This window comes from Dufourea novaeangliae, unplaced genomic scaffold (genome assembly GCF_001272555.1).
Source record: "Dufourea novaeangliae isolate 0120121106 unplaced genomic scaffold, ASM127255v1 scaffold108, whole genome shotgun sequence".
Classification (NCBI taxonomy): Eukaryota; Metazoa; Arthropoda; class Insecta; order Hymenoptera; family Halictidae; genus Dufourea; species Dufourea novaeangliae.
In genome coordinates, this window is record NW_015374014.1 from 1,276,162 (window position 1) to 1,293,188 (window position 17,027).

The following is a 17,027-nucleotide window of genomic DNA, read 5'->3' on the forward strand; positions in this document are numbered from 1 at the left end:
CTGTACGCAGCACCTATCTGTGTCGTAGCGCTGAGGACGGCCGCATACAAGCGATGTGTCATTGCGGTACATTGAAGGAGTTATTTGAGGGTGGTTTGCGTCTTCCGCCCCGGTCTTACGATGCAGCGTGTGTTGTAGCCGGCACGATGCCCATAGAAATCTTGGCGGACAAGCGACGCGGAATTTTTCATAGGGGAAAAGGAAAAGACCACGGCATAACATCTGCCGAGGAGAGAGCTGCGTCAAGAGTACAGTGGCAAAGCTGTTGGCACTCATCCTCAGCTTGGAGATGGACACACTTTCTGATCCCTTTGCTGAATTCGTGGCTGGTTCGACAACACGGTGCGGTTAGCTACTACTTCACGTAGATGTTGACGGGACATGGTAGCTTCAGAGCGCACCAATATCGTTTCAGATTGAACGATAGTTATGCAGGTCCAGTATGTCACGATATGGACGAAGACGTGGAGCACGTTTTCTTCGTTTGCCATCGCTTTGACAGCGAAAGGAGCGTGCTGCAAGGAAGGCTTGGCCGAACTGTCACCTCGGAGAACATCGTTACGCTTATGCTGGACACCGAAGAAGCTTGGAACGCGGTAGATGAGTGTGCGGTAATCGTTCTCAAACGACTACACCTCGGAGAAAGGAATAGGTAGCGCTAATGCCTGACTGCGGTTCCGTGGGATGCATGGGAAATAGAATGTGACAAAGGAGGTGGTTTTTAGTAGGTGAAAATCTTAAAACCCTACAAAGCACGGGCTCGTTGAGTCTTTGGAAGATTTTCCCTCCACCCTCGCAAAACACACACACACGAAAATTTTTAGAAATAATGAACTGTTTGTTAATTTACAATTAAACTTTTACAACGCGTTCATCTGTCACGCGTTACGTTATGCTTTTCATCCGTAATTGCAAGAGTCCAGCGAGCGCGCCCGTGAAGCCACCGTTATAATCCAACGTGACTTCGGTGTACACGTAGTCTTCTCGATGATCATGGAATTTGTCGGCTTCGTCGGGTCCGGAGACCAAGGCTCCATACAAAATTTGAGGATTCGGCGCGTCTTTGTCGAACTCGGACCAACCGCAGGCCGCCGGTCTGTCGGGGCATGACGAGGCCGCGTGATGCGGCTGTTTCGGGGGATTTCGACCCCATCCGATCACGTAACTCCTTCCTAGTTGGAGAAATTGAATGATTTCAGTATTCGAATATTAAGGAGATTAGGGAAAATGTGGAACATTTTCACAGGGTGGTTTCTACATGCCAAACTAACAAGGAAACGCCGGTGACTGATACACGCCAATTTTGAAGCAACTTTGAACAAATGTTCATTAGACCTACCTAAGGATTTACATGTGATTCGTTCAGGCCTGTTTTTTTACTTTAAGGGAGAAATCTACCCTTTTATTAGGAGGATATCCCGAAAAGGTCCACATGTCCTCCCTACCTCATCGTTAAGATCCTTAAATGTCGTAGGAAGGTCCATTTTCCGAATATGTAGAAGTAACATTCTCTGTACTTTTTGGGAATGTTTAAAGAGTTCTTACAAACGCTATGGTAATGCCCTAAAAGGCGTATCAGGAACGTTTTCCAACTTTTAAAAATTACTAAACAGAACTATCCGAAATTTAAATCCTACGAACATTCGTAAGACTTAAGACACAGACATTCCTAGAACATGCGAAATTTAAGTCTTGGGAACATCCGCAGAACATTCGGGATAGACATTTCTAGAACATCCTAGGGATGTTCAAAATAGGCCTAGGACATTCAGATTGAAATTCAACATTAGACGGACGTCTCTTGGATGTGCGGTGCTATCTTGGTAAGTGCCTATAAACCTTAAATCAAAAAATTGTTTAAATAAAAGTTGTACCGTTTGCTGAGACCTATGAAACTTTGCGAAAAATAAAAAAAAAATTATTTTACGGAGAATTTTCGCACAAATTAGTAGGCCACAAGACGCGGTAGGTATAACCTTTATTTTAACAATTTTTTTATATCTTTTGAGGTTTAAGATTTGTAAGTACTTACATAGAAAGGTCGCCTCGGATAAAAGGGTTGTTTTCTCGCCTTAATGCATTGGTACAGAAGTGGGTACAACGTTTTAAAGAACTTGGAAATGTGGATGCCTTGCCGGAGAGAGGATTATCACGCGCGATGTTATCAAACGAAGATGCATTGCTTGTTTGCATTTTTCAACGAACCCTTACCCATCATTAGGTGGGAGTGAACTCACAATGTAACGATGAGAAACTACTTGGGGGTAGAGGAAGCCCTTTCGGAAAAATACTGTCAGTCGGTTAGCAATTGGGCGACAGAGATGTTCAGTTCACGGGAGTATTGTGCAATGTTCTGGTGGTACGCACAGAATAACGGATATACGGCTGCTGCTGTGCAAGCGTTTGGCTACGTAAAACATGTGATAAATTGAAAATAATCGGCCCGTTTCGGGACCACCAATTTTCCTAACGTAGGAACAACACGTTCGATTAAACATACATTAAGTGATCGTGTTGGCTGATCAGTGTTAGTGGTCGTGCAGTGAAGTGAATACGTATTCGGTGGAATAATGCGGACGCACTTGACGTTACAACTCTTAACTTCGGCTGGTTAGATATACCTGCGATCACCTGCGGACTGGGCGATACCCTGCCATAAACCGTTTCAGTCGTCGATGACCACGATCGGTACAGTGATGTTGAAGAGTGAGTTTGATTCAATTTATTGTTGATTATAATTTCTTTAATTTAACGCAAGCTACATATGACTTTTTCCCGGCAATAATTCTGCAAGTTTCCGTACCTACATTTTTCTTCGGGCTTCGTCAAGATTCTGTTTAAAAAAATAATCGTGTATTCGTCTTTTTTACGTTACACATGATTTTCTTACATTTATGTTTCATTCATTCATTACTTTAAATGACAAACGAAAGATGATAAAAAGTTCGATTTGGTGTGTTATTCTTATTTGCTATTATACGCGGTTTCCTGGGATGCATGCCGACTTGCTTGTTCAGAGTTTCAAGCGTAGCGCGTAGCCACCGCTAGCGCGGGAACTTGGCTGGCAAATTCGCGGTCTAATTGGTCGGGGTTTTTCGTTAATATCTCGTTAACAAAGCCGCAGATAACGTTTTCGCTAAGGAAAAAGTGGTTTCAAATCATCCCAGATCTAACCCAGACACATTTTTGAGACATCCTGTATACAACCTATACTAGAATATATAAATACTGCCGTACTCTATCCTGTGAAATAGACTGTAGATGTGACTTAGGATTTATATATTTATAAATATGAATATAGAAAATAAAAAAGTTTTTTTCTTAAAATGAAAATTCAGGCGTTATAGGGTTAATCGTACCATATCTCACTCAAATTATGCAAGAATTTCGATATCAACTAAAAAATCATTTGCTCGAATCCTTCATAATTTCTCGCGACCACTAGTCACGTAGAGAAATTCGAACTTACCGCCACCGCCCAACATATAATAAATTTGTTGCTCGGCAAATTCCCGATATTCCTGGGGATTCCCGATACCGGGCGAGTCAGCCGCTTCCAGGCAAACGAACGCCACGTTTGCGGCGTGGCACAAGGTGCCGAATTTGTCGATATAGAGCAAGCCCTTCGGCGTGCGTTTTTGTTGGCGCACCGAGAAATCGCAAAAAGCACGAGCCGCATTCTGATATTCCGGCTGCCCCGTCAATTGAGCCAATAGTACCTGCAAACAAATTGGAAACTTTATTTCATTCGTGTCACGAACACGTGTCTATTACATTGTCTTTTTTCGTAGACTAGCGTTATCTGTATCAGGTTCGTCCATAAGTTTGTTCGTACATATTTATGGGGAATTTTGAAGCAATGCAAACAAAACACATTTTACTATTTTAGTCAATTATGTATGAGGAGTGTACTGAAAGTAATGCAAAAGTGGGCGTAACTTGTTTATTAAGCGATGTAGGTTATGAATGTATTAAACTGAATAAACTGAAAATTTTCGTTCAAGCTCAGTATAGATCACACCCAATTCTGTTTTTACACGATAGATACGTTTCGAAAGATTGTGTGTAAAACAAATTCGGGTAAAAAGATACTGTTGTCTATGAAAAAACAGATTGGTACCAGACCTAAAAACCAGCAAAAATAATACAATAAATCATATGAAAGTTCATGTTAGAATCTTATCATTTTTCCGTGTCTGTACTTTTTATTTTGTAAAGGTTGCACAGGTATATAATAACGTATTATATAAAGTACATTATCATTTGAAATAAAAAAAAAAGATCTTAGTCGTCGTCTTGTTGCTCCATTGGTGAAATTCTTTCTGTGATCTTTTGAACAATGTTAACTCTAGTTTCCTGTGGTGCCGACGTTCCACTCGTTTTAAGAACAAATACAATTATTAATCCTTGTGTACGTGATTTGATTGTATTTAATGACTTCGTGTTTCCATGATATCGTTAATGATTTCAGATTACGTTGGAACTTCCCAGTTCGTTCCTCTTTCGGATCATGTTGGAGAAAAGGATTACCCAACTTACTGGCTAGTTGATCTTCATTCAAGATCTTTCATCAAAAATTGTTTCTTAGAATATGGGTCGATCGTGTTAAATCCAACCAGATCGTGTAAAAAGAGAATGAAATTTATTCTTATAATTCCAGTTAATTGAAAATCGTGTACAAAAAGTTCATGTAAAAATAGAATTGGGTATATACTTTGCTTCGCCTCTTAACGAAACGTTCGATATAGGAAACGAATCTCCGCACAGTTTTCGTTTGATAAATGTGTCTGCAAAAAGTCTAGATTTACATAAAAGTACGCGAATCTAACCATTACCATTACTGTTTCCATTTCACTTGGATGCAATTACGTTTACCTGAACGCCAGCGACTTTCGTATTGTAGAAAAATTCATTCGGTCTCTCTTTGAGATGGAAATGCTGATAATGATGCTCGGAATCCTCGAGATACATCGTATCGTTGGTCGCCTTGAAAAGCCAGGCAGCCGCCCATGCCAGTTCATCGCCGTAGTCGGTGCTCTCGTAATATTGAGCGGCCCCGCGAATCGCCTCGTGATAAAGTCCTCGATATCTGGTCGCGAATCTGTACAATTCCTTCGCGTGTTTTAAACATCGGGCACTGTATTCGGGTTCGTGGTCACGGAACACAATACTCGAAGCTGCGAGCGCGGCTGCTGTTTCTCCTGCCAAATCGGACCCTAAAACATGTGACAGGGACATCGTTAAACTTAGATTATCACAATAATAAAAAATACAGTTACACAGACAAGTATCTGCCAAAGATGACGGAATTCATTATCTAGGTAAAAAGTTCCTTCTAATATGAAACACACTCGTTAGGGTGGTTTTTATATGGCTGAATAAATTTCTTTTCGAAATTTCATTGTGAGCACCCTCTGAATATGTTCTGGGTAATATTTACAATAAGGCAGCCATCTCTGATTTCGATGATTTTTCAATATGTTGTCAAGGTCATCACTCTGAGTAGTGTTGTGAAGGTTTTAGTTGGGGGTCGTTGTTCTTGAAAAACTTATTAACAAAAACATTTCTTCGAAACAGTTTAGTTAGTTTTATTTATTCATTTAAGTACATTTGCTGTTACTGGATATACATATGTATGCCACTATTTTGAGAAAAATAACTTTCATCATAATTTGTTCAGTGAGTTAAACTAAACACAGGAAAGTGTGTCTGGAGTGGTCAGTACAAAATAATGATTCGGTATTTGTGGTTGAACAGACACAATAAGAGGTTAATTAGTGGCATAAAATATCCTCCATGGAGGAAAAAAGCCTTCGTGAAGTTTGTGGTATGTACAGTAGAGTTCTTACAGTGACATTGACGCCAGATACAGTGGAGCAGAAGCCAGCCAATTTTGAAGGGCAGCTCAGCTGTCTCATTTTATGCATGCTCACACCCACACGCAAGATTCACTTCCGCTACCGCTATAAGATCACGCTAGTAATCCGTGTTCGTTCCGTATACGCCAAATACGCACTGCCTCGACACACGCGCGCAACCTCAAAGTCTCTGGAGGCTCTGGAGCTTGTTCGAGTTAGTGGAATCAAAAGATGGCGCTCTGGTACCTGGGTAGCCACCGAGAGTGAAAACCAGTTTTTATAGGTTATTCGCAATGCGCGGCGTCGGCACGATTCACACAAACATAATTAAAGCAACTATCTCTAACCAACTCTGAATTACTTTTTTTCTTGAATTGTCTCTAACCAACTCCGGTTAGTATAATGCTTCAGAGTTGGTTAGACACAGTTATTTTATGCTTCCATGCATACTTACTTCGGAATAGAGGTTAGAGACAAGTCAAGGAGAAAAGTCATTCAAAGTTGGTTAGAGATAATTCAAGAAAAAAAAGTCACCCAAAATTGGTTAGAAACTGTTCAAGAAAAACAAACCATTCAGAATTGGTTAAAGACAGTTCAAGAGAAAGGTATCATTGTTCTCTTAATAATTTTTTAATAAACAACATTTGGTAACTGAAACTTTCTGAACATCAGTCTAAATAGAGGGTGATCTTGACAACAAGATTGCGACACCGCCTATAACAGCAGACCGCATATTACATCCGACTTGCTCTCTAAGTTCGGTTCCCATACACATTACTTTATATATATTTTGATTCTGCTTATAACAACATTCGTTTACAGCAACGTAATTTCTCTGTACCTTGAATGTCGCTATAAACAAACTCCACTGTACTACTAAAGTATGATACTAAACTTTTTTTGATCACTTTTTACAAACGGCGATCCTCAACTAAAACTTTCACAGTACTACTCAGGGTGACGACTTTGACAACATATTAAAAAAATTATTGAAATCGTAGGTAGCTTCCTTATTGTAAATATTCACCTTGTTCATTAAACATTGTCCAGTAATTAAGACCATCCTCATGTCCTTTAGAATATGAAAACTTTGGTACCTCATAGCGTCCTCTAAACTTTAATCAAATTAGAAGCAAAATTACATACACTCATTTTTCAAATGAAACAACTAAATAACAGGGTGCGCCGATATAATTTTAAGACTTCAATTTTACGAACCACCCTAACACACATACAACAAATGCCATCGGTTAAGTATTTTACTATCATACCAGGATGTTCGGGATCGATCTTGTACGCAGGCCTAGTAGTGTTCAGTTCTTCCGGTCTCCCCCAGAAGGTATGATCGAGAGAGAAATCACCAACCTGCCCGTAAAACACGTATTCGCTCACGTGACACTTGATAAAATAGTCCGTGGCCCATTTCACGGCATCGCGAAGTTTCTCGAGTTGTCCTGCCGCGTCGTATGCCTCTGGCCAACTAACCGCGCCCCAAGCTAAAAGCGTCGTCGTCGAAGCCATTGTAAACCCGAACTTTACAAAGTCACCAGCTGAAAGTCGCAGAACATTAGAGTTTTATGTTATTTTCCATAAATGGCCTGCGGATTTTATACATTTCTAGAATATCCAATCGTCTAATAAGGGAACGTTTTATACTGTTAACGGAAAATGAAAAATCTTGTGTGTGTTTTGCAGTCCACCTAGCCCTTATTAACACTTTCCTGCCGAGAGGGTCTTTGTGTTTCCAAATATACAACTTCAGGCGTTCTAAAAATATTTAGGAACCACTACTTAATTTTTATTTGTCAAACATGACATATAGGAAAAGCGATATTTCCCTATTTTTTTTAATATTCTAGTTTTCATGTAAGAAAGACATACTACTACGTCAATCGTTCTCAATGTTTGTTTTAAAAAAAAACGTATTACTACATCATCTGACATCAAAGTACTAAAAGTGAAGAGCTGTAGGTATTCTCGTTTTTCGAGGTAGCCAAGACAGAGGATATAAAAATTAGTAAAACCAGCGATATTGTGTCAAATGACGAGTTAGGATAAAACAAAAATGACTGCTTCTATTTGATTTTTTATTACAAGTACTTATCCTTTCAAAATCGATTCCTTCTGATAAAAAACTGTGTTTTGGGAATATTGTTACGACTTTGTATACATAAGGGCTAAGTGGATTACTAAACGAACACAAGTTTTTTCGTTTTCCGGTGTAACAATACAAAACGTTCCACTGTAAAATTCAATGTAGTAAAAAACTTCAGAAAGTTTATTCATGGCTCCATTCAAAAACATCAGGAATGTTATTTAGAAGTACATACATTTCTTTTCTTTGCGTCGCGTTTCGAAAAATTAATCCATAAAATTCTACATTTGTATAAATATCCGTAGTCTAATTAGATCTGATTCGTTGTCACTATCTGTTGCATTGAATTGATTGGTTTTTATACTTTACAACATCGAAAATATGTTACTACATATACTAGAAAAGCGTTGAATGTATATTAAATTGAATTGCATAATATATTGATATGTGTAACGTATAATACTGTGGGGTCGCTGCTTCGTGGATTCGAGGAACTCTAGGAGTGCGTTTTTGTTATCGGTGCGAATGAGTGTGTGCGTGAGGAGATCGGTTTTCGGGGATTGAGATGCGGGGTAAGGGACTGTGAATCGAGAGAGCGAGGAGTGTCGTGTGAGAAGTCGTGTGCGAGCGAGCAAGTGTATTGTGTGTGACTTTGTTTTTTTTCCTTTCCTTTCATTATTAAATATTCTTGTTTTAAAAAATATCTCTATTTACTCAAAATCCCTACAATACTATATATATGTAATGTAATGCAATATAATGTAAAATGTATAATAAATTAAGAGTCAATATACAGTCCACAAAAAGTACCTTCATGATTTCAATAAGTATAGAACAAGAAACTTGGAATTCGTCATTTTAACGGGTTTGGAAGCTCTAGTGTTATTGAAATTTCGTTGTACCGAAAATCTTTATACATTATTTATATTTTTGGACATGGTCCTATACTTTGCAATGTCATTGTATTTACTCGAAAGTCATATTCTACTATCTCACATCCTGTCTCATATGTAATATCGATTCGGACTCGTGGTGATGATTTCGAAATGGATTGAATAAACATGAATATTTTTCAATTTTGTAAGGTCAACAAAATATTATCTCGATGGTATTAATGTTTGATATTTAGAGAAAATATACAGTTAGAATGAACGTGGAACTTATATTGATTTTGCAAATTATTAACTGCGGATGTTTATGGAAATGATAATTTTGGGGTATTGATATATGTATAAAAAACAAAATTGAATAGTTTTGTTTTCTGTAGATATGTACAATACTAGGGGTTTACACACGTTAATGGTGATACGTAAATACTATTAACTACTATTTTAATATAATCTTTATTTTGCTACGTTTTGTAAGTCTGGGGCCGTTATAAATACCTAAACATCCTTAGTCTAATGATTAAGAATAAAGTAAGTCTAGTGAGCGTAGTCATAAAAATCGTACTGCAAGGGGTTAACTCTTTTCATTCATAAATTTTATGGTCGTACTAAGACACACAAATGAATTTTTTCCCTCAATATCGGCTACAATATAGAATCTCCAACTATCTACTAATAACCATTTAATTTCAATTCAAATGCAATTACTGCATATAAGCGAAATTCAATTTTATATTTTATTTTGTAATTACCGTCATAATAGCCACCAGTCAGATCTTCGCCATTTAAACCGTGATCATCCAGTGCCGAATCCCCTCTCCATTGAATCCGATTGTTCTTTGGCAGTTTTCCCGACCGTTGTGCTTCGTAGAATAAAAGCGAAAGCTCCAAAACCTGGGCGTAGTCGTTCTCTTCTTCGATAGGTTTTACGTAGTACGTTGGGTTTGCATTTATAACGTCGACCAAGGCAGTCGATGTTATAATCACAGTCTGTAATAGTTTCATATATACTTAAGAATATCGATTTTATCATTCAGTCGCAAATGTTTATACAGAAAGTCATTTTTAAAAGTAATATATATACATATACAAGAGCAAGTTTAAAAATAAAGATTTCTTCCTTTGAAGATTTTATTGGGTTCTGAATAAAATGCGAAAGTTCATAAAATCTCATTCAGATTCTGTTATGTACTAAATTTCATAGATTCGTGTATACCGTAAATGTCTATGTTAATTTTTTCATTCATAAATATAACGTCAAATCCTCCTTCAATAACATCGTCCATTGCTTGTGTAACAACCTAATACAAGGTGATCCACCTAAAGGTGCCATATAAATATCTCCTTTAGTTGTGATTATATAAAAAATATGTTAAATACAACTTAAATGGTGTCAAAGGACGAATACGCTGCAAAGAATATTTTCGTGTCAAGGATTAATTCAAAGAATAATTTGTCTCTTTTTCGGAGATTTCGTAGTCAACAATGAATTTTTAAGAAAAGGTAAGTTTTTTCAAGTAATAAGTGCTAAAAAATGCGATTTCTTAAAACAATACAATTATAAATGTAGGTTCATGCTATGAAGAAGATGTTAAAGTATACGTACATGCAATGCCGAGTCAGGTGGTTGAATATTTTTTAAGTTACATTCCCCGGCACTTATACATATATATTATTATATAAGACTAATTTCGGATACGAAAAATGGCGTATGAAACTTATTTTAATTTTTTTTAAACATTCTGTTCACATTTGCAGTATTAATTTACTATTGTCTAAATATTCAACTCATATTTTTAAAATATTTCTTTTATGTTCTATGAATATTTAGTTTATATTTTTTAAACATTTATTTTATATTTCCTGTATATGTATACAATATGTGGATTCAATATTTATTTCATATTGAAATGTGTGGCTCAGAAAATATTGTTTCAATATTTCAAAAACATTTTTAACTAATATTTTTGTGCTACTAGGGTAACCACTGGGCAAAATGTAGGGGAAAACCATAGAAAAATGTTGAAACGATTACCACTCTGCATCGCCATTTTGAAAACAAATATATATTTCATACCATTTTTTTTAAACCTTATGATAGTAGTAAACATTGGGTAAAAGAATACATCCGGCGTTGCTTTCATTTTTTTACAAAGAAATGAAGAAGAAAGGTTTCTTCTCACGAAAAATGATTCCTTAGTCTCCTTAGTGAATTACAAAAAACAGATGTGCCTCATTCTTGACACAGACGGCGCGCCTAGGCTTGACAATGAAACTGGATGACTTCGATAAATCCGCGGGGCATGTAACGTAAAATCTACGTGATGGACTTTAGAAAAGGCCATCTAACATGCGGGAGTTAAAGTTTCGTTATGACCTTAAGAACTGGATAGAGAAACCTCTCGATACGAAGCCACTCGTCGTTTCGTTTCAATCGCGAGAGTATCTTCAACTTTTACCTATTGGAAAAGTTCCCGATAGAAATCGCACACTACTCCAAGTATTGGAGGAACGAAAGTAATATGGCGTATTGAAGAATTCCCATGCCGCCTGCACTTGCGTGCGAATATGATGTTAATACTTATTGTTAATAACGAACACATTCGGTATACGTTTTCAAAAGATCCTACAATCGAAGAACAACATCCGTTATAAGAACTTACATCCTATTTTCGAAGAAAATAAATAGCAGTTATTTCTTTAATGATTTCATCATTTTCATACCATCATTTATAATTGAACTTAACCCATTAGGTCCCATCGTAGCGTTAATGCAACATTTTATTCGCAATATATTTTTCAGGGAAGTCACAATATATTAAGATCTTCGAATAATTGCTTACAAGGGGAACTTACGGGTCGGCTAATCGCTTTTGGAATGACACTATATGTATACAAGTTGTAGTACACATACAGTGTTACAAAACCCTCATTGTTTTCCGTAGAATGGGCCTTCTTATGCCAGGCAGTTAGCCAGTTGCCCTGGGGGAAGGGGATGAACAGAGGCATTTACTGTGCCAGACCCGCAAGGGTCGAAATAGCGGGTACATGGTTGGGAAGTACACCGAACGATGGATAGGTCCAGGAAGAACTCTCCACGTACGGGCCGCAACGCCGTAGCATGCAACGCTCTGTACGTAGCAGACGCGGTAGTTTGAGGAGCGTAGTGGGGGTACCGCCGGAGTGGGGCACCCAGATTTAGCAAGATTATTTATGAATTTGGCTTAGATATCCATCTTTTAATGCAATCGGAGGAAATGGCCGAATTTAAATTAGATTAATTCTCGACCTTATATAACTATAGTATTTAACATTGTAATTGATTTTGTTGGTCTGTTGGATAGCACCTTGAAACGAGCAGAGTACACTGTGTAATTTCGCAATAAAAGAGTCGAATATATTTATCAGTAAAATCGCCCATTTCATGTGCAATTGTTAAGGATACTGGGATCGTGGAACACGTTAAGGCAGTAATTAACTGTACGCAGCTTGTGGTTTACACACACAAACACTGGTTTTATTATAGAGAATAATACCTTAGTAATACAAGCATGTGATAGAAGATCGCGTGCTTGTATTACTGATCTAACAGCAATCACTTAATAAATTTAGAAATTAAAAACTTGAGTTTTTAAGAGAATAAAACGCTGAAAGCACTAAATGAAACATGCTAAAGTTGTTCTCCAATATCGATAATAAACGGAATTCTGTGTTCGCCAACGATACGAAAGGGGTACGTGAAATGAGTTTGGAATTGTGTTTGGAAACTCTTCGTCGGCCAAGCGTGTATGTCTTTTCCAGGAAATTCTCAAGGTTCGTCGACCACGTAATATCTGTATGACAAACGTCAATACCTTCTGCAAATACCGAGCTTATTGTGAACTTGTGACCACGCGTTTTTACCACAGTGACGACAAATTCTCTCCACACATGCTCTTCGCGTGCTTCGTGACTGTTTGGACTTTAACACTAGGTTTACGGGAGGCGTCATTTCGACGCATTTCGAATGCCTTCTAATGTCGAAATTCTCCATGTGATATACCTATATCTATGGATACGCATCAAGTGGATGCGATCGTAAATTGAGTATTAAAAGAAATAAGTTGTTTTTTAAAGAAAATCTGCAGTTTCGATGACACGTGTCCGTAGATAGGTACACAAGGAATGTCTGTAAACCTAGTGTTAATGCTCGTGATGTTGTATCGATTTCGTTCGGTATTCGCCACACATATTTTCAGTGTTTGGATTCGTCAATCATATCGGTGACGTGCGGAAAAAGACTGATAGGATGAAAGACCCAATTACTGACATAGATATTATTGCATACTTTTTTTATTAATTGACCAAATACATAAGTTTTTATTTATATTTATTATTATTTAATATGTGTAATTGAAGAAAAATTTGTTGTAACTTTCTGAACCTCTACTTTTGTTTATAAATTTATTAGTTTCAAAAATATATCTCGAAAGCTATTACTGTCACCCGTAAAACGTGTTCGTTGGAATTACTGACATCCCAGTTACTACCACCTAACTAAATACTGTCACCTCATATACCTAAATACTGTTACTCTTTTGTACTCTTGCCTGCAAAATAATATAAAACTGTTCAGTATTACATTCTATTAATAAATATATTATTTTATTTTGTAATTTTATACACGGTTCTTACAACAAGTGTATATGGGTATGAATATCTATGTATGTAAGACTTAAGAGATTTTGCGACTATTAAAGTGGAGTTTTATAATCTTGATAGATTTTTTGTACATTAGTGTTAATATAGGTTGTTCGATTCGTTACTTAATGTCTCTTGTGAGAAAAATTTACATTTGTCAATATAGGACCGTTCGAAGGTCAGTCTAAGCAGACAATAAGAATGCAGACTTGCGTGATGGTAATACACGTCTGCCCATAAGACTTGGGACCGGAAGTCGATGTCCCGGCCGTTACGTCCGGCCACACAAAGGAGTTTACTGGTCGTCAATGACAGGGATTCGCGACGATCAAACACGGAGCAATGTGATCTTTTGACAAACCACTATCGTGTCAGAAATCAAATTCTATTATGTATCACTAGACCGTGAATGTTTATGCAAATTCACGATATTTGGGCAATAATATTCAGAGATCAAAATTGGATTGCGTGTCATTTCCTGGGCTATAGATTTTAAAATGTCAGTAATACTGTATGAAGACTATTCAAATGTATTGAAATTTGTCTTGTACTATGAGTTGCAAATTAGGGGATATTGTTATAAATGCATACAACAGTTTATTTACTGTTAATTTCAGTTAACTCGCCATGGTTTATGATCAACAATTCATTGAAATACTGTGATATTAAGTGACGGAATAAGAAAACGGTAAACTGTCCAATTAATTAATTAAATCATGTATCAAGGGAAACAGTTTTCATTTGTACATTTTCAGATGTTAATGATTTAAACAAAAATATAACTGATCTGATGTATCTTGTCCTTCAGTATACAATATTACAATATAATTTATACATATGTTAAATAATTAATGCCTCTATTAGAATTGAATGTCAATTTTCAAATAAATAAATAAAAGACAAATGTTCTTTACAGGATGAAAAGTCTATCTATTAGAAACATTTACACAGAAGTAAGAGAAATAGTTTATTTGCATAAGACTTTGTTTCAATGTTGGTCATTATCCATGTTAGGCTACTAAAAACTACATTAAAAAATACACGGGCTACCTATCAATTGATAATTCTATACAATAAAAATCAATTTTTCAAGTTTATACGAAGTAGATCGACTAAATTAATTATTACTCCAGTTTGGTTTGTCATAACAGTGTATTTATTTTATGTAGTTCCCTGAGATTATTCTATAAACAGCTAAAGGCATAGAAAAGTGGATTACTTTGGATAAGAACGCAAATTGTTTTTTATACACGACAGTTCAGAGAAGTTTCAGAGGTTATTGAAACTTTTCTTCATAAAAGACTGTCACCTTGATTTACCTTTCTATATATTTTGTGCATCGTATATCATCTGTTGAGTGTGTTCGGTGTCCCCAAATGAAATATCGACAGAAATTGATCTTTAGTTTGATGCCAAGTCAATAAAAGAAAAAGGAGAAAACATCAGGTACTTCGATATGCGAGATCACGTGCAGCGGCTCATATACAGGGTATACTATAATACATAAAGCGTTACGAACCGTTTTCTCCGTAACCATTGTAGATATGGACATGAACTTTTTTAAATTGACTGCCTCAGGAGGACGATAATCATTTAAGATGTAAAACACTAGAGCGAAGTCTCCTAGGGGGAAAAAACCCCCTCCCCCTCTGTTTTTTGTCATTACTTTTTCGTTGTTCGGATAAATATAATCGAATTTAATAATATTTATTTGCAACAATTTTCTTTATTCTGTGTCTATTTATTTCCAAACATTTATTTATTCTTTTTACAATATTATACTGGACATCTGATAACATTTTTGGCGCTATCGATTTACAAGGGTTCTGTATTCTCCTCTTCATGTTCTCTATTGATGTAGATGGTAATGGTAAAAAAACCAACTATGATTATTGTAGGTTACATCGAAAAAAGATATGAAAAGAAGAATACAAAGCACTTGTAAATCAATAACACAAAAAATTGTATCACATGTCCAAAATAATATTGTAAAAAGGAATAAATAAATCTTTGGAAATGAATAGACACCATTTTGAGCATTTAATCGAATGAATTTGAATCTTATACATTTATTGTAATATCTTTCGACGCCTCCTCGCAGTTCCTCTTGAGAAAAGCTATTCTTCGCTGTAACTCTTTAAATATGCAGAATAAAACAGATGTTTCAAATGAGATGTTAGATTTGATAACGTCTATCTGAATAACAACAAATTAATGGGCTCACCATTTTAAAAAATGGGGGGACCCTTTCCTGCCTAGGAGACTTCCTCGCTCAATTATTTTACATCCTAAATAATTAGCACACCCCCACCCCCTGACCCTCAATCGTTCAATTCGCAAAAGATTCACGACGTTATCTGCAATGGTTTCGGAGAAAACAGCTTGTAATGCTTTATGCGGTACACCCTGTACATAAGTTGCATCACACGAGAAGTATCAATAACTTATTATCATAACTTATTGCAATAAGTATTCAACAATGCGATGTCTCGTGCTTGCTTCATAATTACACGTAGGTTCTCGTGGTGTTGGAAACGTGTGATGTAATATTACACGGAGAAATTAAGATCAATATACATTTACCAATCCCTGACAATTTGGCAATCCAAGCATTTCATTTCACCGAAAACGAATAAATCAATGAACACTCACATTAATAAATTTATGTTAAGGCTATAATAAAGCTGTTATTTGATCGAAGTGAAAATGTTTCGCTTTTTAGAGGTTTATATTTTTACTTAGATCCAAGAGGCCAAACAATGCGAGAAACTGTATGCAACATTAGACTCTATTGTCCCGCTCTAGAGTCCCGCTTTTTTAATTCTTGTCCCGCATTCGAACTGGAGATTTCCTGCAAATCAGTATTTTCAAGTTGTCTATCTTATCCATGACCTACGAGCGGCTGTTTGTGAATACGAAAAAGACAACACTGGAGTTGTTCATATACATATCTGGACACCAGATCCACAGTGTATTAAGTCCACTTTTTTTAGAAAATGACATTTTATATGTTACCTATATAAAATTTTTCATTTAGTTTTTAACATAATAGTGTACAAATGATATTAAGTACCATATCTTGTTTCGACCCAAACAGTGCAAAGTCCATCATTTAGGTGACTGAATGCAATGTTCACTCTACGTATCGAGACTTGTCTCAAGTTCATTCAACAGTTTGAAGGTACCGATTGTTTTTCATTGAATTCTTACCAAACTGTTCCAAAGTTAAAGACTATTGCATCTTTGATTTGTTCTCTTCTAAAGTTTGGTAAGTGTGATTTAGTACACTCTGGCTCTGGCGTCCAGATATGCGTTTCAAATCGTTAGCTTATGTTTTCAACACGAATGACTTTGATGACTAATACTGCATTACTTACCGCATTACTATTATTACGTTTAACGTTAGAGCGTTTAACCTCAAAGCGGCCCATCCGCAAATGGTTAAACAGCCGACTGCGTAATGAGATGAGCACTTACCGTGACACAGGTGAACACGTTCAGCTCCAT

The 17,027-nt window shown here is 36.6% G+C and overlaps 1 protein-coding gene across 1 annotated transcript; it reads right to left on the reverse strand.

Annotated features, from left to right (window-relative positions):
* Nucleotides 1–885: 885 nt before the first annotated feature.
* Nucleotides 886–17,027, reverse strand: LOC107188710 (endoglucanase E-4-like). Its single transcript, XM_015577052.1, has 6 exons — nt 16,998–17,027; nt 9,593–9,830; nt 7,130–7,408; nt 4,876–5,216; nt 3,470–3,719; nt 886–1,172 (listed from the first exon to the last, which is right to left on the reverse strand). Exons 1-6 carry the CDS (start codon nt 17,025–17,027, stop codon nt 886–888), a joined length of 1,425 nt encoding a protein of 474 aa, XP_015432538.1.